Here is a 24,675-nt window from a genome sequence, read left to right as displayed (position 1 = left end):
ATCATAAATCAACACAAATCTTTCACCCTTTCTCTTATCCATAATCTCAAAATTCTTGAAAAAAAAAAAGCCTTCTCCATCTTCTCCTCCCCCTTCTTGGAAACAAACATGGAAACAAACACGGCATTATATAATATAATTTTTAAGAACTACTTCAAAATTCAAATGGGTAGGTATCTCTCATTTTTCAAAGTTCATAGAGCCAAACTGGTCAAAAATGTATACAGAAATTGCGTCATACATGAACATTCCGAGAAAACAAATATTACTTATTCTGAACTTATAAAAAAGTATATTTGTCCATACATTTGGCCAATAAAAACTGTGTGTGTAAACACACTAAATCTAGAGAACCACCTCATAGCCAAGTGCATGGGGTGCTAACTTCTACGGTGTGTAATTACAGTGTAGAGATATACAATTAAGAGATATACACTATGAAGTATAATTGTTACATAGATGAAAAGGACCCAATATTTTCCTTCCCAAACCAGAATTCAGTATTGAAATAGGCAGCCATGATATGATGATTCACACCATGAAAGAATACAAGCATGATACACATGTCATATGTATACCACTACTATATGTACATATACACATGCATATGGCTTCTTGATTTTACCAAACAAAAGAAAAGCTAGCTAACAAAATTGGGTCATGTCATGGAGCACTGACATGACAAGACATGAGATCAAGTGGGGGACTCGGCAAGAAGAAGAGTATGCCACCAGCCACATGCAACGTTTTTAGCTACGCAACCTTGGATGGTGACTTCAGAAGGAATGTTACGATCAATCACGTCACCAAGGCCCAACTGCCACATTCAGAAATTAAAACTTAGAATAGTGTACAAGAATGCCAACAATTCATAAGGCAAGAATCATCTAATGGACGAATGTGGTCTGATAGAAATTGCAATGATACTGATTGTTAAAATGTGAAATTAAAGGAGCACGTGAAACTGATAGTACAACATAAGCACCTGTCCATACTTGTTCCATCCCCAGCAAAAGACTCTTCCCTTATCTTGAAGAAACAAAACAACAAAAGGAGAGCTAATAAGAATCTATTCATAACAGACACATATTTCCACATGATTTTTTATCTTCCAATATAAACAAAACTCAGCATCAGTGAGCTCAACATGACAAGTAACTAGACTCATAACAGTCCATCCAAAATGAAGAACGTGCATGACTATTGTGAAAGCAGAAACAGTAATGCACAGACTGAATTTAGAATTTTATTGTTTACATTATTGTAGAAATATATTCATCTGGTGAGCTTAAATAACAGAGACCACATTTAACAATTTTGCAGTCAGTCAACCCGAAAAATATTTTTCCGTGACTGTGATAAAGAATATTTCACCCATTAACACCATTTCACAGTAGCATCAGCTTCCGACATTTTTAATGAGAAAAAAAAAATACTGTTCCAATATTCCCTGTCATTCAGTTCCAGTCAGTTGTATTGGCAAAAGGCATTGCAACTAAAGGATAAATAACATCTCAAAACCTTTTGTAAGAGACACAAAAGAATAAATTATGAAAAAAAAGGATAATATCAAGGGCTCACTGTCATCAATATTTGAATAACCACATTCTAGATTCTAATATTAAAAAAGAGATGAAGATGAGAAAAGAAGCAGTATCCAGTCTAGCAGTATTTAGATATGCATTAATGTGACTTCAGTCTTAGGATCAGTTTGGAAAACGTCTTCATAAATATTTCTAAGAAAATAAAAAATAAGAAGAAATATAAAATGATTTTCTCTATTAACTTGCAAATAAACTAATTTATAGAATTTCAAATAACTTTTTAAAAGTCTTGTCTTTAAATTATGTAAAAACTAATTTTAACTTATGAAAAGACTCTTTTTACTTTTTCCTTCTTATTTTTCCTGCTATAATTGCTATGGAGAAGTTTATCTAGGAAGACCCTTAGAGGAATAGCTTTGCCTACATGGCTTTGAAAGTTCCATTAGCAGTTGTGTTACAGTATACCTGTTATTAGAGCACTGTGGCGAGCCCCACAAGATATCTTCTTAACGTTGACATTTTCCAAGCTCGGACAATCCAGGAGCCTTGGTACAGTCTGTTCGAAATTAAAAATTAAAATTAATATCACAGAATGACCCAATTCAACAACCCAAGGCATGACATGCATTATGGAGCTTTAGGTGACAGCAATAATGACATTGGTAGCCATAATGCACTGGTGTATATGATCACATTATTGTGTTTCAATGGGATGGCAAGGGCATACCTCAGCTTGATCAGCGCCAGTTCCCAACTGCCCAAACTGGTTTCCACCAAATGCATATACATCACCATCAGCAGATGTACACACAGTATGCCACAGTCCTGCGGCAACCCCCTCTATTTGAATACCCAATAAGGAAGATACACAAGTCGGACTCAGTTCATCATCTGTACTTCCTTGCCCACACTTTTCCAAAACAATATTACATTATTTTAGTATAACAAGCATAGCATGCATCAACCAATAGAGCGAACAGAAAGATAAACATTGTAAAGTAACGGAACAGATTATCCCATGTTAGGAGTGAACCTCATCTTCAACATCTTATTGCTTTTGCTCACCATAAACTACTTAACCTACATGTTGATTCTAAAGAATGGTTACCAGTTGATGATATAGAACGTTAATAGATTTCAACTGTCCAAACTCCAAACTCTCAAGAATTTAGTTAATCCTAATGTAATAAAGTCCTAAGCAATCTTAGCTTAGCGGCTGCATATTACTAATTAACAGTACCAAGGAAATAATAGCTAGCAAAATAAAATGTGGTTAATATGCAAACTTAAGCAATTACACCTAAAAGGAACTAACAAAGGGAAGGTATAACTTCAGTGGATGATACATCTTATGTCAAGAAGAAAACTCATGTAGCCCATCAAATAATTTTTTATTTTATCTTTGTATCTTTTTGAGGCCCCATCAAGTGAACTTAATAGTCTGCCTCAAGCCTGATTCAGTCCAGAATTTGCTTTCTAATATGATATGAAGGCCAAGCAAGCTATCACAGATTAGAACACCTCAGAGGAATTTATTTACAATTAGCACTGATGAAATTTACACTGCCAAATAGGATAAGAAATTTGGGTAGAGAAGAAGACCAAAGACGTCCCAAATTCACCTTAAATTTACCTGTCCATAAAGTCCCCAACCAAATGTAAGCACAACTCCAGCATCTGTAAGTTGAACAGGAAGATATTAGGATATTAGTATATGTGACTTTTAAAATTCATGTAACTGGTAGCAAATAATTAAGAAATAATAAGCAATTATGTGTCTTATTTTCTATATTTAAAATTAGTAGGTAACTGCTCAACTCTTATTTTCACTAGAGATACCAAATAGACTCGTACATATTTACCTGTTATTACTGCACTGTGTCGACCTCCGCAGGCAATTACCTTTATATAACTTCCTAGAACTCTGAAATTTTGTCCATCTGAACTCATGCTTCCTCGAGCCAGTGACAACGACATATCTTTACCATAAGAGGAGGTATTAATACAAGGAACTAGATGAGGAGAGGACACCATTCGTATTCTAGAACCCAAACCAAGCTGCCCTTCACCTCCATAGCCCCAACCCCACACCTGTCCTATATCTGAAACTTCCAGAGAATTACAATCAATAACATGTTTTAGATTGACAGGTCTTCCATAGCACACAAAAATTTTCTTCAACCAAAAGATTATCACATTATCTACAAAAAAAAAACATACATAAAACTTAACAATCAGTCATTTAATAAAGTCAATACCTGACAGTGCTAAGGTATGGCGACCACCAGCAGCAACACTTGCTATCCTTACGCCTGGGTTTAGTGTGACAAGACATGGCAACGCTGTAGTATCATCACTGGAAGATGAGGTTTCAGCTGTTTGTTTTGCTGAAGACACTCTTCTTCTCTTTGTACTTTCTTCTCCACTGGTACTAGAAGCAGTTCCTCCAGTAGATTTTGAGCCTTGAGAATGAGGGCTTACTGTAGCAAAACCATTCTACATCACTTAGGCAGATAAAGGCTAAGTACACATTTTGATAAACATAAAGGGGCAAAACTATTTTTTTTCTTCAGTTTTCAAGCACCATCCTATATCATAATGGTTTCTATGTTTTACTCTCTTCATGTACACTTAACTAGCTTAAATCACCTCCTAGGAGGGACAGTAGCTGTGGAGAAATGACAATTGTAAATAGGTCAAACATACCTTGCTCCGTCAGGAATGAGCTTTGCCTTCCCGGTACGTCCTTTTCAGGGTTTACCCCAGTTAATGATTCACCAAACACCTTCCCAGAGGGAACACATTCCCTCCATCCCCATGTGTAAACTTCTCCACAATCTGCATAGGACCAACAAAACAGGTATGTGAGTTGATAGAAGTAAGAGAAACATGTTTTATGGACAGAAAATCTCTTGGATCCGTTTTGGATTAATTACTTGTGGAAATTTGCAAGTATTGGATAATTTATCCAACAGGACAAACCTTCCGGTTCAACATTAGTTTATCCCTTCTCATTTCAATCGCATTGTAAAGTGTTCCTTCCCTGGCAAGGAAGATAAGTAAGTGAATCTTACCAGTCACAGCAACACAATGCGCCCATCCAGATGCAGCTTTTACAATAGTCACTTCAGTTGGAAGAGGGAAAGGCTCTGGAATTTCCTTTATAAAAAAACTATAAAATGTCAATCGAGTAAAAAAGAAACAAGAGAGAGAACAGTGTAACTCTATATGGTTAAGCATTACCCCATGTTTGCCAGATGTAACATAGCTTTGGCCTGAATCATCTGATGAACCCCATGTTATGAGCTTTCCGAGCTCTGATTAAGGAACAAAATATGAAAAATGATGAATCCTTTATGTTCATAAAATGTGAAAAGAAAATGGGAGCCTGAAGAGATGCAAGGCAGAAAGATAAGCACTGAGATAACTTCCTTCAAAAGAGAATAAATCAAGAAAGAACAACGCTGACCTGAAGTACCAACACAACATCATTTAAACAAAAAAAAACTAGGCTCATACAGTCATATTGAAGACATTAAACGTGAATTGCCCACATAACAGAAAGACAAACAACATTAAGTTCCAAGGGAGTGATTGATGAAAATAAGTAAAACCAGCTCAAGATGGTAGTACTGAAAGCCTGGCAGACTAATTCATTCAAAACGTTTCATCGCCTTCTTATTGAAAAAAAACACTTTAGCTGAGATTCATCCAAAAACAAATTAGCAATTTCAAAAAATTTCACATGAAAATATGATAAGAGAATAAATAAAAATGTTCCTAATAATACATATATAATCTAAATATTCTTAATTATATAGGATTTATTCCTTATTTCTAAAATTATAATGGAAACTTAGCACAATAAGTTTGTGAGTCTTTAAAATATCACCGTGTTTGGCCTTTTTAATATTAATATTGTATCAGAGCTATGTGAGAGACCCAAAAAAAATTAAATTCCACTCTTCACTTGGTGTTTGATAGTGTGGGACACAAGGGCACATCATTGAAGAGGTGTGTCTCCTCTATTATTTGAGCTACATAACAAAATAGGTTTAATGGTGTTTTTTGTCTTGTAAAATTGACAATCTTTAGTTTTTACTCCCAAATTTTAAAACCCCAATCATTCCTGCGTTCTGTGAATACTCAAACTTCCCTCGTCGGTCTATCTGTTTGGCTGACGAAAGTTTAGCATATCTTATAGACTGCGAGATAAAAGTTTAGATATTTACAAAATGCATCGACAAAAAGTGAGACACCTTAAAAGTTAGAGGCAAAACAAAACGTTGTAAATTTTACCAGGAAGAAAAATCCCATGAACCCTAACAACATATCCTCCGGAACATAAAAGACTAAAAATAGCGAATAACAATAAAAGTTCCAAACCCAATAATTCAATCTAACAAAAAATAAAGTGCCATATTTGGCAAAAACACTGGAATCAATTATTCCCACAGCAGCACAAGTTCCAGAGTAAAATCTATGCGCAAGCTGTCATGGTTCAAAATTACCTCTACCAAAATATCAATTTCGTCTTATTTCAAAATAAACGGAAAGAACTCTGCGGCCAGCAAAACCACACAAACAAAGAACTTCGACGAGGACAACATCAGAGTGTTAGCTCAGGCTACTGAACCGACTCCGCTAAATTTAGATTCTGACTCCACTAAAATGAAAAGAAAAACAGCAGATACATATATAATGGAGAAACAACTCCTTACACACGTACAAAAAAAGGGGAAAAAAAGAGAGGATTTTCCTCCTCAATCTCCAATTCAAGAAAGAAAAGATAATTAGAAAAGACAAAAATAAAGCTAGGTACCAGAGATAGCCATGGCGAATCCACAGCCGCCGCCGCAAACATCTCCCCAAGAGTAAACTGACGGCGGAACCCTAACGAGGACCGGCGTGAGCAGAGGCGTCCTCTGCGGCAGAGCTCCGGGGAGGTAACCCCACATGAACACCAACCTCTCCTTCTCCACTTGCATTGCTTCACTCCCCTCGCCATTCATGGCGATTCCCACCAAAAACACCGAACAAAATCGGATACCCAATGCAACAATTTCAAGAAAGAAAACTACTTTATTTAATTTAAAAAAAAACCTCAAGCGTTTCCGTTTATATCTTTTCAGCGTTTGCGGAAAGTGCCCCAATCTTTTTCACTGCTGCTGCATAAAAGGGACCGTATCATTTTCGGAGTAACGGGGGTGCCACATCGGACGCTCGCGTGGTTCCACTGACACGTGGCGCGTTTATGGCCGCTGCATCTTCCTTTCGTTTCTGGCCAGTAATTTGGCCGAACTTTCTGGAAGGTCTCAGCCCCCTGCTAACCCCCGCGGGGCCGTGTGCGCACCCAGCTACCGTGGCCGCTCTCTCCTCGAGCCACGTGTTCACCCCTCCGTAACCTCCAATCATTGTTCGTCGCCACGTTTCGATTCCTCTCTGGGACACGTCAGCGCTGGGCCCCGCGCCGAACCTAAGAAGTTTGTGAGCTATGATGTGACGGTATACGATGGCGTCATCGCGGTGGTTTTTGCAACTATTTTTGCTACCTCTTCAATGGAGGATTCTTCGTTTCCATTGTTCTGAAAATTTGATCGTGTTAGCTTTCTTCCGGAGACACGCATCAAGACGGTTGAAATATACTCTCTCACATAGTTCAGACTCGAGAAACAAAACAGTTTAAATCCATTTTTCTCTCCTTAATATATTGCCATGTCTTTTTTAAGAATAAAATACATTAACTATGATTGATCCTAATAATATTACATTACCTAATTATGTGTTTGTGTTTCAACTTCTCCAATAAATGTTCCTTGACCAAACACTCTCTCTTCATAAATGACAGTTGAGAAGTGAGAAAACACGTGTGATACTTTGATTGGCACGTGGGTTCTTGGTAGATAGTACCACTTCTTCAACAAAATTCATTTTCAGAATATATATATATATATATATATATATATATATAAAGGATTTTGGAATGGGAATTTGAGTTTAGTACGTATGTAGATGAATAAGGTGAAACATTGTCATGTGATTAGGTAATGCAAGAATTGTATTATTATTTTTAACAAAAATGACAAGATTCGTTGCCTTTAATGCATCATCCGAACACAAGTGAGATTTACTTCACGTCACCGATTGTGTCATTATCAAACGTTTTTAATTTTCAACTAATCACTAATCACAACAACAACAAAATATAGAAAACACCAAAAACTGTTAGACATGGCTTTTAACGTGCAATCCACAATATCAATAAATGACACTTTATAAAGGCAATAAATTTTATTGTTAAAATAAATTACGTGATATTAAATCTAAGAGAAATTAATGGAATAATGTTTTAAATAATAATACAAAATCAAATTTAAAACTTTCAACTGAAAAAGCAAATACATATACATAACACCATGTAAAGCCGCAGGGCTTTTAATTGACGGAATGAAAGCAACAATTGGATCGCTTTGGGCCCGGCCCATTTCAAACGCATGAAGCCACGTTGCCCTAATCATCATTCACATCTTTGCCACTCAATTTTTTGTGGCACTAACACATCTCACACCTTCGAAAAATTTCGACACGTGGGTGTTATCGAGCCACCTCTACTACAAAACATCGTGCCCATTAACAGATTATTGAGCCCAGTTGAATGATGGGCCATGATCGTGTGGCTGTGAAGCCATCGTACGATTGGGTTCCGAGGTTGGGATAAAAGGCGATAATTGAGTGTGGGTGGGCCAAGGATAACGTGATGGGCAAGTGATTCTGAACCGTCCATCCAGCTATATAGAGTCACGGACAAATGTTACAGAAGGCGTGAAATGAGGAGCAGCTAGAAGCGTTGGATGTTTGTGTTGACAATCATTGGAGTGGTGAGTGTGTTGATCGTGTGGTGAGGAGGAGGTGTTATCTTTTCATGATATCACTGTAAATATGAACGTGCTGAACATAAATTTTTAATTCTAAAAATATTTATTAACTACCTGATTGATTTACTTATAATTAGTGATTGATTAATGGAATTCTTTATAGTTAGTGATTGATTAATGAAATTCTTTATAGTTAGTGATTGATTAATGAAATTCTTTAAAAAATTCTTAAAGAAAAATTGGACATAATCCAAGTTTTAAAGTTAAATCATTATTATGTTATTGTATTATGTTTTCTTTATAGGCAATTTAGTGATTATACGAGAAAAAAAAAGTATTGTTTCTTTTATTCAACATCACCTTCCACAATTTGTTTGTACTTAAAAGTTATGAAAGTTCATAAACTTAATCAATTATTAATCGTAACTTTTTCGTTACATAACTGTCATAGGATTTGAGTAATGAAAGAGGCCATATAATTGTATTTGTTTGTTTAGATTTTCTTAAACTCTTATTTATATATTTCTAAAATAATTTTTCAACTAAAAAATGGGTCACCCTTCATGTATTAAATAACACTTGAGATGAATGAGATTTGATCAAATTTTGTTTAAAAAATAATGGCCAAAAGAATTTGAAGAAGAAAACAATAAGTATAAATTGATTTGTAAATTTTAGAAAAATTAATAGAAAATATTTTAGAAGTTTATAAAAAGTTCTACAAAATTTTATATCTTTATAAAATATTTTAGGATGAAAAAATGTAGGGAAAAATATATGAACTTGTATAGTCACCTTATTAACAAAGAAGTTATAAAGTTCATGAGCCAAATAAACTCATTGATCTCATTGATGAGGACGATATAACTTTCTTTTCGTGTCATTGACATATAATTTTGACTATGATACATTTTATGTATTTATATTTGTTTGTTTTTCTTTTTAAAACTTTATTTTAAATGTTTTTTGAATTACTTTTTTACATATAAACAAAGGGTCATCCTCATGTACTAGGAACAATAGAGATAAATGAGAAAGAAATTTTTTTGTGAGATCATTATTATAATTGTTATATAAAGATTAATTTTATTATTATTATTGTACTAAAAACAAAAATTAATATGATTTTCCCCTTTAATGTGAAATCATTATATATTGCTTTAAATGTGTAGAAAAAAACAATGCATTAAATTAAATTTGGTCCACGGTAGGTTTTATTAAAAAAATAAGATTCGGTTGTGTGTTGACTTGTGAAGGTCATATATTTAACTTTTATTATAAAGTAGCCAATTGATAGAGAGACATTATTTAACTTCACTTTCACACAGGTTTTTAGTGTATAGTGTGACAATGTGAAAATGACAAAGCATGTTACCCAATAATGAGTAATTCAATATTTTCATAAATAAAATATTAAATAGAAGCATTTGTTTAATATCTCTTAGTATTTTCTAATTTAATAGTTTTGATGTAAAAAACTTGGAATGTCATGAGTATATCCAGTCCAATCAAATTAGAAAAAAACAGATAAAAAAATTTAAAATACTAAACTCATTTATTTGATTAGATCGAAATTTAAATTCAGTAAATGGATCAATTGTAATTTTTATTTCTTATGTATTTTTAAATTATCAATGTCCTATATTGATTTATTTATGTAAATATAAATTTAGTCAACAAATTATTTTTAGTTACTATTTAAAGAAAAAACTACACTTACCTACTTTTCCTATAAAAAAATATATTATCAAATCGTAGTTCTTAGACGTAAATATAATTGTTAGAGGGTACACCAACTAAAATCAAATAATATAATTACGAATAACAAATAAAATCGCTTTTATGGATATTATTTGAATTTGTCCTGACAGATTTTTTTTTAAACATAACTATGAATATGAATAATAATTGATTTTTTTAAATTAAATATAAAAATATGATAAGTATTTGCACATTTACTTCATTTCCGTCGCTGACTCATATATGTCACAATACTTATCTCTATCTCCGTCAATGTTTTAAATTATTAAAATATTTTGAATTTATTAAGTAATCTAAAAAAATTGTTTTAAATTATTAAAATATTTTGAATTTATTAAGTAATCTAAAAAAATTATATTATTTTTTCTTTGTTCTTAGTTTCTTAACTTGTTACTCGGTTATATATTTGATGGTATTAATTATTTGATTACTTAATTGTTATTTTTATACTCTTATTTAATGTTTAAATTATTATAATTTTATTTTATTTTGATATTGGAGAAAAAAAATGTATTTTTTGACGTTGAAAACTTAATAATATTATATTTTTTTATTGTAATTTTTTTGTTTTAAGAAAAATTAAGTTCAAAATTAATATTTGAAACAGGCATACCTGTTCTCAACGGAGATGAGATGGAATGTATAGATATAAAAATGATTTTACTTAAAATATAAGGATAGATAGTGAAACTGACATCTCATTCCCCCGCATATTATTCGTTTGAATTATTAGTATATTATTGTCTGAAACAAGGACACTTTTGTCTTTTCACCATGCACTTTCAAACAATGGGAGTGCAGAATGCATGCACTTTACTGATAAATGTTAGGTGCAAATTGCGTTAATTACTGAAGGCAATGCTAGTGGTGCAGGGAGGGACCAAGGAATAGTTGTAGTTTAAAATTACTATGATTAATAATTAAATAGAAAAGTCTAATCACATTGGTTTCGTGTATCATTTTATAATTATTTTTGATTGTTTGTGAGAAGAGGATGTGAATGATGGCATGAAAGACCTACCAGATTGAATCATAGACCGAGCAGACATAAACATAAACCCGGTGATTCAAGTCTGGAACGGAACCTTCACTCCAAATCCTGGCATTCCAAGAGAAACAACTTTTGTCATTCATCTATTCTTCCGCTTATAAAGGAAATGTTTTCTTCCAAGGCATAAACAAATATATCAGCTATTTACTTTTTATTAAAGTCATCAAGCACGATATACCCTACATTAGAACTGTTCTAATGTCAAACTACCACAGAAAATGTTGTCGAAAACAGCCCCATGAGACAAGGAGTGAAGGCCAGAAAACTTGACATATAAAATCTCAGGGATCAGTTGAATTGAAAATGGTGAATCACTTATATTGACAGGGAGTTTCATGACTAGGGTTATCTATATCACACTTTAATGGTTTGCAGATTCAGATTGTAAACTATGCTTATGTTCGCCTCCTTACTCGCCTGCCATTTGGATTAACTGATTCAGTAGCTGCCCCGTCTGCCAAATCTTGAGCATATATGCTACTGCCACTTCTCTTTCTGCTCAATGTCAGGCTTGAGTTATCGTCCACTGAGGCAAATGTCTCCAGCAGCTCCAACAACATTGCGGGGCAGCTCTCTTTCAAATGCACAAAAGCTTCCGACTGCATTACAGCTGCACAAGGTGTAACCATATACATCACTGAGTGTTCAAAGGTTGAAATTTCAAGGGGATCTAGAAGCCATTAACAGTAAGGAAATAAAGTCAAGAAGAGTATAAAGTGAGCCAGCGACTAGGTGTTCAAAATTTTAGTGAAAACTCAAAATTGCCCCATCAATGAATAATTAAGCACTGGAAATTCAGAGCTAACAGATTTTCAAAATCCACCAATTTGTACAAAAAACTTGATTTATGCATTAGAATTTGGAATTACCTTCTGAAAATGCTCCATCTGGAAACGAAAAATGAAAAGCTCAGGGGTGGTGGAATATTTTCATAAGTACAACAAATTGAATCACACTATGGCAATTCATTTCACAAACCAAGTATTTAAAATCTAGTCAATACACAAAATTACAAAATCTGGATAATGGACACACCACCATTTCCTTTTATCCTAACATCAATTAACAGATAGTAAAGAAGAAAAAAATGTAAGGACATTTGATTAGTCACAAGGTACAAGGTAAAAAAAAAAAAACACACCTAACAACATAGAATAAACAATTTCTAAGTCAAATTAAATTTAAATTATAAAACAAAAATTACAATTCTTTTAAAAAGTGACAGGGTACAAAAAATATTATCCATGTGTGAGTAGACAGACAGATAAGGGAGGGGGGTTACAGATTCAAATTAAATGTAAACAAAGGTGCAAAAATAATAGGGTAACAAATAAACAGTTACTTACAGAAACCACAGAGTACAAGAGAGAATCAAAGGCTAAGGAAATTTCTTTTAGAATTTAAAGGGATGAAACGTTTCATGAACGGTACTGCTATAAATGTTGTATTTCATGTGCATGCACATATGGGTGAGGACAGACACACACAAGATCATATCCTCTTTTGTAATGTAACTACATAGGTTTACTTTTACTGTTCCCTTACATTCATATATTTCCATTTATAACCACGGAGCACGTAGAAAGAAATCTTCTAAAAATATTAACAGAAATAAAAATAAAATTTAAAACTAAGCTTACAGAAAATAAGGAATAGGATAAGTCATAAATATTCTTTAATGTCATTGTATATATTACCAATAGGGAAAGAAGGAATTCGCAATATACTACAAAACAAAGCAACAAACCTCTTGCGTCATTATTAGAAGGACACTGCACAAACCATAACCCACAACCCACTAAAAAATATTCCCTCTAAGTAAGACAAGCCACATCCAAATGTCAATGATGTCTACTATAAAAAAAAATACAGTTTTTAAAAATAAAAACTAATGAGGGTCACTACAAGCAGCCTTACCCTTGCAAATGCAAGGAAGCTGTTTCCATAGAGATAAAATATCATATTCCTTACTAAATCGTGGCAAAGTTCTCAATGCTTCAGTGATTCCCCTATAACTAACCAGCATCCTTATTTCCCTTCGTTATTATCCCAAGAAGCTCAATTGCAATAGTTTCTGGAATAGCAAGTATGTGCGAGATAATAAAACTACTAAAACGAGATTACAACAAAATACCACTTTAAAAATATACCAGATAAAAAGTATCTATCAAAACCCCCTATATCTTTCTATTTTATTTTTTCCTGACTAAATAGACCATGGAAACATGAGAAAGTACAACAAGAAGATGAGACTCAGTGGGTCTGAATTGTAAGTATTCGAGCAGTATGTGTAGTGTACCACTGTTTCTAAACTTTTCTGAGGAGGCCCGTGTCCGGCCCCTTCTCCACCACAACACTCAATATTATCAAAACCGGTCTGGTCATTGATCTGGACAAGGCACTGGATTGGAGGGACTTGACTTCTCCGGTGGATCAGTAGTTGAACACCATGAACCAGTATATATTATTCAATATATATTTTATATCTTAATATATGATTAAAAAAACAGTAAAGAAGTTAACAAATGAGATGTCATGGTACAGTGGTGTTATTAAATCTAAATCCCCTCCAGGACCATGGTTGGAGCCTCATTAACCACATTTAATCCACAAAAACTGTTGGAGATCATACACATCCATAGTAAAAGTCATCAAGAAGACCTGGAATCCTAGTTCAACCCTGGTTTATAGACCAGGTTGATGACATCATTACGGGCAGGTTAAGTGTACATACAATCTAAATAGAGGACCAGACCAGTTATGTCCGGTTAAGATTCAACTGGTCAGACCGGTCAGTCTAGGTTTAATAACAAACAGTGCTATAATGCACTATTCTCAACCCTGATGTATATATATATATATATATATATATGTTATCATAAGTTGCATATTTATCTCTATTCTATAATCCATAATTACATATTAATGGTTTTCTATATTTCTTTAAATAATCTTAAACATTACAGAGTAATGTTAACAAAAGCATATAATTAAAAAAACAGCAAAAGAACCCTTTCCCCAATTATAGGACTGTTTGGATAGAAAGGCCCAATTTGGAGTCAGGCCCAACATCCCCTCTGACTTTAGAAAGAAAAAAACCCTAGTGAATTTCTCGCAGCAACCACAGAATATAAACACACCACCAGAGATGCCCAGAAGAGATGCCTTTTAAGAGATGGGAGAGAGAGAAGTAGCAAGTGAGGGGACAGGCGACACATTTTCAGAAAGAAAAAGAAAGAATGAAGTAGCATTATTCCAGCCACACAGTCTATTTCGGCCACTACAGCTGCAACACTAAACTGTCCCCTACAGGGGCTCTACTCTGCTCTTCCAAATTGCAGAGTTGCATGTTATTCTCAACCCCAGACTGTTTCCAGTAACAAATACATACTTTGGTGTACTTACTCCTGAGATTAACATGGACAAACCAGAAGCCTCAAAAAGATGTCGATGATGCCAAACACTTCAAAGTTCAATGCAAGTTCCATATATTTAAGTGTATGTGTTTAATTTTCTTGTAACTATTCTTGTTATCCAATTAGAAGAAACGCATAGAAAAAAATTAAAAAGAAAAATAGCACAATGATTGTTTCCATCAAATAGTATCTTGAAACCAAGAAAAGAAACACAAACAGAACATAGACACATCGATATCAAATAAAGTTCTAACACATTGCTCATAATGATATTTGACCACATAGCATATTCAAACATCTTTCCTTATGTACTTCAATTCACAAAGATACAGTAAAATGTAATTAATTTGAAAAGTGTCAATAAACATCAAGAATTTAATCCATATTATGCTAATTGCCAAAAAGAATCTTAAGTTGAAAAAACCATGTATTTTAACATTGATATTCTAAAATGATGCATACCTCCCAAATTTGCTGGATTGGCAATAAATTTTAAACAGATTGCCTTAAGCTGTGGACAGTTGTGTTGCTCTGCCAGGGCAAGTGTCGTGGCTACATTGTCAGTATTGATTTCTTCACACAATTTTGATTCACAAAGCAGTTTGAGCCGGTCAAGATTATAGAGATCAGCAGCAGCCAAGAGATGCTGCACCATGACGGCATATGAGCAGACATTCATTGAGTCCATAACTTCATAGATGTCTGGAAGTTTGTCAGAATAAATGAAGAGAAGCATTGCCTGGAAAAAAAAAACAGATTAAAGATTTTCATTTAATCAACTTGCCTCAACAAACTAATATGAAAGAATAATAACTTCAGTTAGAAAATGACAAGAAACATATAATATGAAGAAGACTATGGCTGCACGAGGGATATAATGATATATTAAAAAAATAACCACAATCCTTGAAGTATTAAAAAAGAATGAAATTATAATTGACATAAACAGCTTCATTACTCCACAAACTGCTCATGCAAACTAAGCCTATTTTTCATATACAACATTCTACCAACTTGGGTGTGTTTGGGACAACTGCAAAATTTTGATTATTACAATAATAAATTATTGTTATAATTGATTATAGTCAAAATTCATTTTTGTTCAAGTTCGTCAAAAAGTGATATTCAGATAATTATTTTTTTTTGGATACGAAAAAAATCATTTAACACGACAAAAAGACAATTATGAGTCTAAAGGGGAAAAAACAGTTCGTAAATAATATTAAACTACAAAAAATTTCAGATGCAATAAAATAAATTATTTTCATAAAACCAAAACTTTACAAATTGTACTTATTGTCTTAAACAAAGCTTATTTTGCAAACCATTTTTTCCTAATAGAACACGATCAACGATCTCAAACATGGTCTATCAAACAACTTATTATGTTCCACCACAAATAAATATTTCGGCAAGATACAACAAGTTCCATATGACTACTTTACAAATACAAGCAAACACAAATAGAACAAACTCTGAAACTAACGACAAAAAAATTAATTGAAGTTTGCGGGTCATATATCAGAAATGTATTTCACTCTTCAGATATTACAAATAGGAATTAATTGAAGTTGAAAACTACCTTGAAGATAAAAGGCTCAATATCCTCTACCACTACTTCCTCTAAGCTAGGATCCCCAACAAGTCCAAAAAACTGTGCTCTAAACACAGGAGATCGGGCCGCAAGTATTAACTTATGAGCTTTGAAGCTTTCGCTTTTAACCTTGAAAACTATGTCGCAACCAACCTCTGAGTCCAGCAAGTCCTTAAAATTTCGGCCCATGTCTGACTGTGGCACAGTAACACCTTGTTTAGATCCCTCAAAACGAGTTTTGACAACACCAACAGTGCAATGCATGACAAGGCAATCGTCTTTTAGATACTCTGAAGATTCAAGTAAATTTCTTCTGAAGAAACGCTTGTAACCCCTGGAATGAGCACAGAAACGTTTTAATTGCAGGAGACATAAAAAAACATACACAGTAACATTCTATCCACCATACCAAAATAATTAAGAAAGTCAAATATAGGTAACTAAAATTACGTTAACTAACTTTAAATGCATTGCTCCTTTCAAACAATATTCTCACTCAAAAACACCTTGTATAGATTGCATAAAATTCAAGCCCTTAAACCCCCAACTAAACTGATTACAATAACAAACAAAACAAAAGGCAAAGAATGCTGAACAAATTGAAGGTAACATAAGCTGCCTTTATACTTCAACAAGTAAGGACCACTCCTGAGAATGTGATCAAAATGTTTACAGCAGGAACCAACAAGACCAGAGATAAAAACCTTCCTCCCAACGGTCCAAAAACTTAAAAATCATATCACAGACAAAACTATATTTAGATGTAAAAAGTAAGTAACTCAATCCCTGGAATTACTATGCACCATTGATATAGTCATGCATTTTGTTCATGTAAAATCACTACTACTCTGCCTCAATTTACTCCTTTCAGGAACTAAGATGACATAAAACAAATGGAGTGACATGATTCGAGATCCAAAAATTGAGAACACAAACAAATTAAGGTATTAATCTTGTCCTATCTCGAAATTTGGCTCCTTCAAAGTAGTAGCAGTGCACTTTAGACTATAAATGCCTTTATAACCATAGATTAAAATGTAAAAAGTTGACGATAATTAAAATTAAAAGTGATAAGTACACACATAAAACAAGCAAGTTATAAAGTTATTAAACTCTCATCATTCGACATGCCAACATCACTCAATTAAAAACCCTAAACCCCAAAGTTTCTATATATGACCATTCCCCATAGCCAACCATTATTCCAAGTTCAAAATTGGGGAGTGAATTGATGATACCAACCACATGCTGCCTCTATACTTCAAGGTGTACGGTCCACCGTCAAGAGGCCTATCGAAATGGCTATGGACCTTATCGTTTCCCTTCTCACTCTGATCCACCAGCGTCAACTTGAACAGAGCCCTAACATCGGTTCCGTCGCTAGCGAGAGCTATGAAGACCGAAACGTACATGGAATTGTCCTCGGGGTTCTTCCCATCAGGGTAGAAGTAAATTGCCCAATCGTAACCACCAACGCTAAAACTGTCGCTCATGATGTACTTCCCAGCACCCATCCCCTTTGCGAGAGAGTACCCCTTTATCGTGAATTGGTGAGAGCCATTCACCGTTTCGCTGATCGAACGTGAGCACGAAGAGCCCTCCGAGAAGGGCTTGAAATCCCCCATCCGGTCCTCCTCCAATTCCGCCATCGCAAAACCCTAGCTACGGTGGCGCATCGATGAGTGGGGCGAAACCCTATTTTCCCCAAATTGAGGCGATGAGAAACGGAATTGGGTGCAGTGATGGCGGAAATAGGGAACGAGAGAGAGGAACGATGAGTTACGTTACGAATACGAAAGCTGTGTTGTGTGTTGCAGTTTGAGGTTTTAGAGAAGAAAGAAAGAAAGAAAGAAAATAGTTAAATGAGGTAAGAGAGAGAGAGAGAGAAACAGAGAGAAGTAAGGTAACAATATTCCAGAACACACAAAGAAACGAAACCCGTTATCATATTTATATGATTCTACTACTGCCAGCCACCGCTAACTCCTTCTAACACGCTATCCCACTTTCCTTTTCACACCCCCTCCCCTTCCTTAAAACTCACTTTACATTCATTTAATCTACTATAAATCTTCACTAAAATTTAAATAATTAGATTCAAGTTTAAATTTATAAAAAAATATTTTGATATGAAAAAATCTATCTAATGTCAATTTTAAAACTGGTGTTTTTAATCAAAATTAATTTAAATTAAAAATAATTGATTTTTTATTAATTTTATAATACAAATAATTTGTAGTTAATTTTTTTAAATGATTAGATATTAATTTAAAAACAATATATATTTATAAGAATTAATTTAAATATCAATAATTATTTTAAAATATTTTTTAATAAATATAATAATTAACTGTGTGTTTTTTTTTTTTTATTTAATAATTTTATAGTAGTGTATTATCTAATATCTTTTTCTTAACATACTAAATTTTTTAACAAAATAACTATTAAATTAAATATGATGTCGTACATTAATGTTATAATAATGTTAAGATACACAATAAGTTGGATACGACATCCTTCTAAGTTTATGATTAACTTAAAATATGTGATTATAAAAGTCTTTATCTGAAATAATTTTTTTAATTTATAAGTATTAATAAAGAGAATTCCATTTTTAGTATATATAGTTCATTACTAATTTTATCCCTACCAATATAACTCATTTAATTATTTTACCTGGGTTTGTAACTTTTTTAAAACCTAAATAACCACATATAATAAAATGCTACATATTATAAAATTATAAACATCTTAAGAAGGAGTGTTCGATGGGTGTTAGGATTTCAAAATTTCAGTGGAAACATTCTCCCTAAAAAGTGTTTGAAATTAATCTCAGTTTCTTAAAAGTATATTAAGCATTAATCGTTATCTCTTAAAAAAAAATATGATAATTTTTTTAATGAACTTTCAGAATGATAACAAACAATAAGAAAAAAAATTGGTGGGAGAAATATAAAATATGGGAAACCTGCTTTATAATTTTAAGATTAATCTATTAACTTATGTTCGGTGGCAGATCACACCTTTATTCTAATATTAAATATATATATATATATATATAATAATTTAATGTATATATTTTGTATCTTTTTCCATATACCTATCACTTTGAAGTAACATTTCTCTCACAAATTTTTATTTATTTATTTTTTCTTTTGTTTTACTAGATTTTCTAAATCATTTACGTAATTCAGTAGTAATATTATTTATTACGTAACCTTTATTATCATTTTTAATATTTATTTATTTTTAAAATTTTCTCTATTTCTACAATTATATTGAAGTTTTTTTTTTTCGATAGACACACTTTTAAATCATTTTTTCCAATTTTTGTTTAACTTAGTTATTGTAAATCATTCAATTATAGTTACCAAACATCATAAAGATTCATAGATTAATGGATTCTTCGTTGCAATTGGTCCCATTTGATATCATAGATTCTTCGTAAAAAAAAAAATGGTGTAATTAGCAAACACACACAGACACAGTGACTGCACTTATTTTGTTCATCTCAGTGAAACACTGAATCCAAAGGACACATTTTGACACGAACCCATTATTTTCTGATCCATGAATTGAATCGTGAAATCCCAATGACTGGCGATTTTCTCCGGACACCGCTCTCTCTCAAGATCGCCGTCGTCTTCTTCATCGCCGTCACCTTCTTCTACTTCGGCAAACACTGGTCCGATGGCTACCAGCAGCTCGTGTTTTTCAACACTCAACGTTCCGACCCGGATCCGAACACGAGTCCGGTCGTTTCCACGTCGCCGAATTACGCCAAATCCTTTAACCTCTCTGCCCTTATTGACCAGAACAGTACCCAACCGGTGCCGGAAAATGCCCCGCCGCCTCCGCAGCCGGATGCGTCGATCGAGCAACTGGGGATCGTGAACGAGAATGGCACGATGTCCAATGAGTTCGAGGTGGGGGATTTTGAACCGGGTATGGTGGATCAGTGGGTGAACGAGTCCCAGGTTGAGAGGGAAGGCTCTTCTTCTGATTTTGAATTGGTGAAGAAGTTTGGGTTGTGCCCGCGCGAGATGAGAGAGTATATACCTTGTTTGGATAACGAGGACGCGATTCGGAAGCTGCCATCCACCGATAAAGGGGAGAGGTTCGAGCGGCATTGCCCCGAGCAAGGTCAAGGGTTGAATTGCTTGGTTCCTGCTCCCACTGGGTACCGTACTCCTATTCCATGGCCCAGAAGCCGAGATGAGGTCAAAACGTTGTCTTTTTGGTTTTTCTCTTCCAATTTAGCTAAACGGTGCTTTTGATTTCAAATTGGCGGATTTTAAATTTGCTTTTATTTTTTAAGAGATAAAGTTCAGATGCAGTTATATAGGCATTTTTTATATTGTTCTCTTGTCAGAATTAGAATTTCACCTTAGTAAGATTAAGCTTCAATTTTGATAGGAAAACAGTGTCAAAAGCACGAATGTAACTTCACATACCCTTTTTGTTTTTGGTGTAACCTTTTTGTTAGGTATGGTTCTATAATGTTCCTCACACACGTCTTGTTGAGGATAAAGGAGGCCAAAACTGGATTTCTAGAGACAAGGATAAGTTCAAATTCCCGGGAGGTGGCACTCAGTTTATACATGGGGCAAATGAATACTTGGACCATATTTCTAAGGTTATTAATTTGTTGCTTTTCCATGCTTTGATTTTGGTTTCGCCTTACCTTTTTTTTGGGAAAGTGTAGTTGCATCTTAGTGGAATCTGACATTGGATTTTTTTTTATCTTAGATGATTCCTGAAATTACCTTTGGTCGGCATATACGTGTTGTTCTTGATGTTGGTTGCGGCGTTGCTAGTTTTGGTGCATACTTGCTGTCACGGAATGTTGTCCCTATGTCGGTTGCTCCCAAGGATGTTCATGAGAATCAGATTCAGTTTGCTCTTGAGCGTGGTGTACCGGCAATGGCAGCAGCATTTGCAACTAGAAGATTGTTATATCCAAGTCAAGCTTTTGACTTGGTACATTGCTCACGCTGTAGAATTAATTGGACTAGAGATGGTATATATTTCTCTTTCTTGTATGATAAGCTACAGTTCTTGTTAGTAATGAGGAGACATGTTATATTGAGAGGTCTATAATGGCTAATCACCTATCGAAAGTAAATAATCCATTTTGGAACTGCCACTTTTCTTGTTAGTGATATGTAAATGACACTATTTGTGTTATGTTGCTTAGAATTTATATTTATTTGTGATGAAGATGGGATACTGCTGCTTGAAGTTAATAGGATGATAAGAGCAGGAGGGTACTTTGTCTGGGCTGCCCAACCAGTTTATAAGCACGAAGAAGCGTTAGAAGAACAATGGGAAGGTATAGCTAAATTTTCTTAAGCTTTTTAGAAATGGAGTTTGTCTAACTCTTTATTACTAAGAATGCTATCTAATAAACCTATGGCGAATGTAACATTTGGTTTTGTTATCTCCAGAGATGCTTAATCTTACAGCTCGACTCTGTTGGAATTTTTTGAAAAAAGATGGGTACATTGCAGTATGGCAGAAACCGTTTGACAATAGTTGCTACACAAACCGTGAGGCAGGAACTAAACCTCCATTGTGTGACCCAAGTGATGACCCAGACAGCGTCTGGTATTGTGTTCAGGCCTTCCTTATACATTGATGATTTGTACATTTCCATCAATCCAGATGATTATTGCCAAAAGTGATGTGTAAAATTATTACTATCATTCTTCTAAGTGATAGAGCTTTCCAGGATAAAACCAGAGAGTACAAAATAGGTGCATTTTGCTAATATATAGGTTTGCATTCCTTAAAGAAGTCGAAAGTAGCAGATAGCATGTTCCTTCATGAATGTTAAAATTAAACCAAGTTTTCAATAAAAAAAAGGAAAGTTAAACACAATGCTCATCTAAATAAATATTATATGATGAAGTTTTAAGCTCAATTTTAAACTGGAACTACTGAACTGTAAAAATGATGATTATCTCACCACGATCAATAGCTAATAGCAGCCTTTTATGTCATCAATTTCTAATTTTAATCTGTACTTTCTTCTAAAAGTTAAGATTTTTAGGTGGATTACTGAAGCATATGCCAAGTTAGAAACAACTCAGTCCTCCACTCAACCCACCTTGGGAAAAGATAAATAAACAATATGATATAAGAAAAAAAACGAAAAGAATATTACGTGGTAGTCTATAAAATGAAAAAATGGTTATTTTTCTGTAAATATGTGAATATTATATTATTTTATATTGAAATTTGGAATTACTTACAGAGTAAGGAAGCAAAAGAATTGGCTGTGCTCCCCCTGTTTATGTGTGTCTATTTTTGGATTTCTATCTGGAATGCTGTATGCCTTTTTCTGCTTTCGGAGCCTTTGTTGCTTATGGATAATAAAACATTGAGCGAGCTATATCAATAAGTTTGAGTGAAGTGTCATAATAGCTTTTGATACATCATTATTAAGACTTAATGGCTAATTGTTGGTGATTTGGTTAATTACTTAATTAATCTAGGTATGTTGATCTAAAAGCATGCATCTCTGAATTGCCTAAGAACGGCTATGGAGCAAATGTCACTGAATGGCCAGCTCGTTTGCAAGCCCCTCCTGACAGGCTTCAAAGCATAAAGCTAGATGCTTTCGAATCCAGATCAGAGCTATTTAAGGCAGAATCTAGATATTGGAAGGAAATAATAGCAAGTTATGTTCGTGCTTTACACTGGAAAAATATCAGACTAAGAAATATTATGGACATGCGAGCAGGTTTTGGAGGGTATTGTTTATGTCTTTTTTACTTTCCTGTTATAAATTAGCATTTGGGACTTTTTCCCTATGAAAATCTTCTATATATTTGTGCGTTTTACAGATTTGCAGCAGCATTGATTGAGCAGAATTTTGAAAGCTGGGTTATGAATGTTGTTCCTGTTAGTGGTCCAAACACTCTTCCAGTTATATATGACCGTGGATTGATCGGAGTTATGCATGACTGGTATTTTTCACTATGCTTATTTAAGATAATATCAGTTACAGGTGTTCTCAATTTTGTGCTGTCGTTTTTTAATTTCAAGTACCCAACAATTCCCTTTTTGTCCAAATCCTCTAAATTACTGTCAACTTGTCAGCACGTAGTAACATTTTCATGATTTTTAATGTAGGTGTGAGGCATTTGACACCTACCCAAGAACCTATGATTTACTGCATGCTGCCAACCTCCTTTCCGTTGAGAGGAAAAGGTAATATTTTCTCCACTTATAGGCATTTTATCTTTTTCTTGCCAAATATTATTGTATTTGTACCAGTAAAAAGGAAAAATGAGTATTGCATCAGGGTTTGGGCATTAGCCTTTCATCTCTCTCAAGCAAAGTGGTCTGTCTTTTTATATCCAATCTATCATCCTTCTTATCCTTATATTAATACTTTAAATAAGCATATATTTATGTTACTAAATTTTGAGGCTGTCATGAAAAATCATACACACTATCTCAATGTTCATGCGTGGTGAAACATTTCATATTTAGTTGTTCATTCATAGCATGCATTACTAGAACAAAGGAGGAAATATAGACAGAGTTTGTCGCAAAGGGGAACACAAATCTGCTGCAATCAAGAAGCAATAACTAAGCCTACAACCTATGATTTGATCATAATTAAGATTTTATTGAAGTCTGATTTTGAACAGATATATTACAATATCAAATCAAGGCATTGATTAGGAAATACATGATACAAAATTTAAGGACAAACTTGCAACTGCTTTAATATTTCATTACTCATTCAGAGCATGTGTTATGACTCTATCAGTTCTTAACTGTTTATTGCAAACACGAAACATGTTTGGTGTCTGCTATCAATTGCACTTCTCTCTATAAGATGCAATGTCTCATCCATTATGCTTGAGATGGATCGGATACTAAGACCTGGTGGACATGTATACATCCGTGATTCTCTTGAAATTATGGACGAACTTCAAGAGATTGCAAAGGCAATAGGCTGGCACGTAATGTTGCGAGACACAGAGGAGGGGCCTCATGCAAGTTATAGGGTATTGGTTGGTGAGAAGCACTTACTACGCTCCTGAAGCCAGATAGAGTAAACTGCATGACTTTTTCTTCGACCTTGCAACCGGAAGTTATCAACAGAGCATGGAAAAAACTAGTATTGGAGGCTGGAAGATGCAAGTGCAAGTACTACTAGGCATTTCAGAACTGCAAGAAGATGCAGGTGCATGCACTTATAAACCTCAAGAGGTGGTGAACGTTTATTTTTCAATATTACTATTCTTGAGATCCCTAAAGCTGGATAGGTCAGGTGCATCATCTAACTTATTTTTAAAATTCAATTTATTTGTATATTCCAAAGCTCTACGCGGCTTAAATATTTTTTATTTATTTTCCCATGATTGTAAGAACATTTGGTGTTGGTCTTTATAACAATTTTTGGTCAGTTTGTATC

General features: G+C 34.0%; 3 protein-coding genes across 5 annotated transcripts; 1 reads left to right on the top strand and 2 right to left on the bottom strand.

The window, feature by feature from the left end:
• Nucleotides 1–248: 248 nt before the first annotated feature.
• LOC137815016 (ultraviolet-B receptor UVR8-like) lies at nt 249–7,223 on the bottom strand. 2 transcript variants are annotated; one of them, XR_011081709.1, is made up of 11 exons: nt 6,367–7,200; nt 4,788–4,861; nt 4,619–4,703; nt 4,251–4,382; nt 3,803–4,024; nt 3,407–3,646; nt 3,178–3,221; nt 2,272–2,384; nt 2,010–2,100; nt 986–1,029; nt 249–817 (listed from the first exon to the last, which is right to left on the bottom strand). XR_011081709.1 is itself a non-coding variant. In XM_068618027.1 (11 exons), exons 1-11 carry the CDS (start codon nt 6,554–6,556, stop codon nt 695–697), a joined length of 1,428 nt encoding a protein of 475 aa, XP_068474128.1. In that variant the 5' UTR covers nt 6,557–7,223; the 3' UTR covers nt 249–694. The 2 variants fall into 2 exon arrangements, 1 of the variants encoding a protein (XP_068474128.1); XM_068618027.1 differs by having other exon boundaries at nt 2,272–2,454; nt 6,367–7,223.
• A 4,132-nt stretch (nt 7,224–11,355) lies between these two features.
• Nucleotides 11,356–18,263, bottom strand: LOC137815015 (BTB/POZ and MATH domain-containing protein 3). 2 transcript variants are annotated; one of them, XM_068618025.1, is made up of 5 exons: nt 17,484–18,166; nt 16,230–16,575; nt 15,110–15,386; nt 12,101–12,118; nt 11,356–11,841 (listed from the first exon to the last, which is right to left on the bottom strand). In XM_068618025.1, the coding sequence occupies exons 1-5, from the start codon at nt 17,888–17,890 to the stop codon at nt 11,627–11,629; spliced, it is 1,263 nt and encodes a 420-aa protein (XP_068474126.1). In that variant the 5' UTR covers nt 17,891–18,166; the 3' UTR covers nt 11,356–11,626. The 2 variants fall into 2 exon arrangements, with proteins under 2 accessions (XP_068474126.1, XP_068474127.1); XM_068618026.1 differs by lacking the exon at nt 12,101–12,118 and having other exon boundaries at nt 17,484–18,263.
• A 1,281-nt stretch (nt 18,264–19,544) lies between these two features.
• On the top strand, nt 19,545–24,675 carry LOC137815014 (probable methyltransferase PMT11). The gene is made up of 9 exons (XM_068618023.1): nt 19,545–20,461; nt 20,728–20,877; nt 20,991–21,261; nt 21,463–21,573; nt 21,689–21,848; nt 22,739–22,996; nt 23,090–23,212; nt 23,379–23,456; nt 24,094–24,675. Exons 1-9 carry the CDS (start codon nt 19,835–19,837, stop codon nt 24,299–24,301), a joined length of 1,986 nt encoding a protein of 661 aa, XP_068474124.1. The 5' UTR covers nt 19,545–19,834; the 3' UTR covers nt 24,302–24,675.

The sequence above is a fragment of the Phaseolus vulgaris genome, chromosome 1, assembly GCF_000499845.2.
Source record: "Phaseolus vulgaris cultivar G19833 chromosome 1, P. vulgaris v2.0, whole genome shotgun sequence".
Taxonomy (NCBI): Eukaryota; Viridiplantae; Streptophyta; class Magnoliopsida; order Fabales; family Fabaceae; genus Phaseolus; species Phaseolus vulgaris.
The sequence above is the reverse complement of the archived record's forward strand: the minus strand, read 5'-3'. Positions and strand labels throughout refer to the sequence as shown.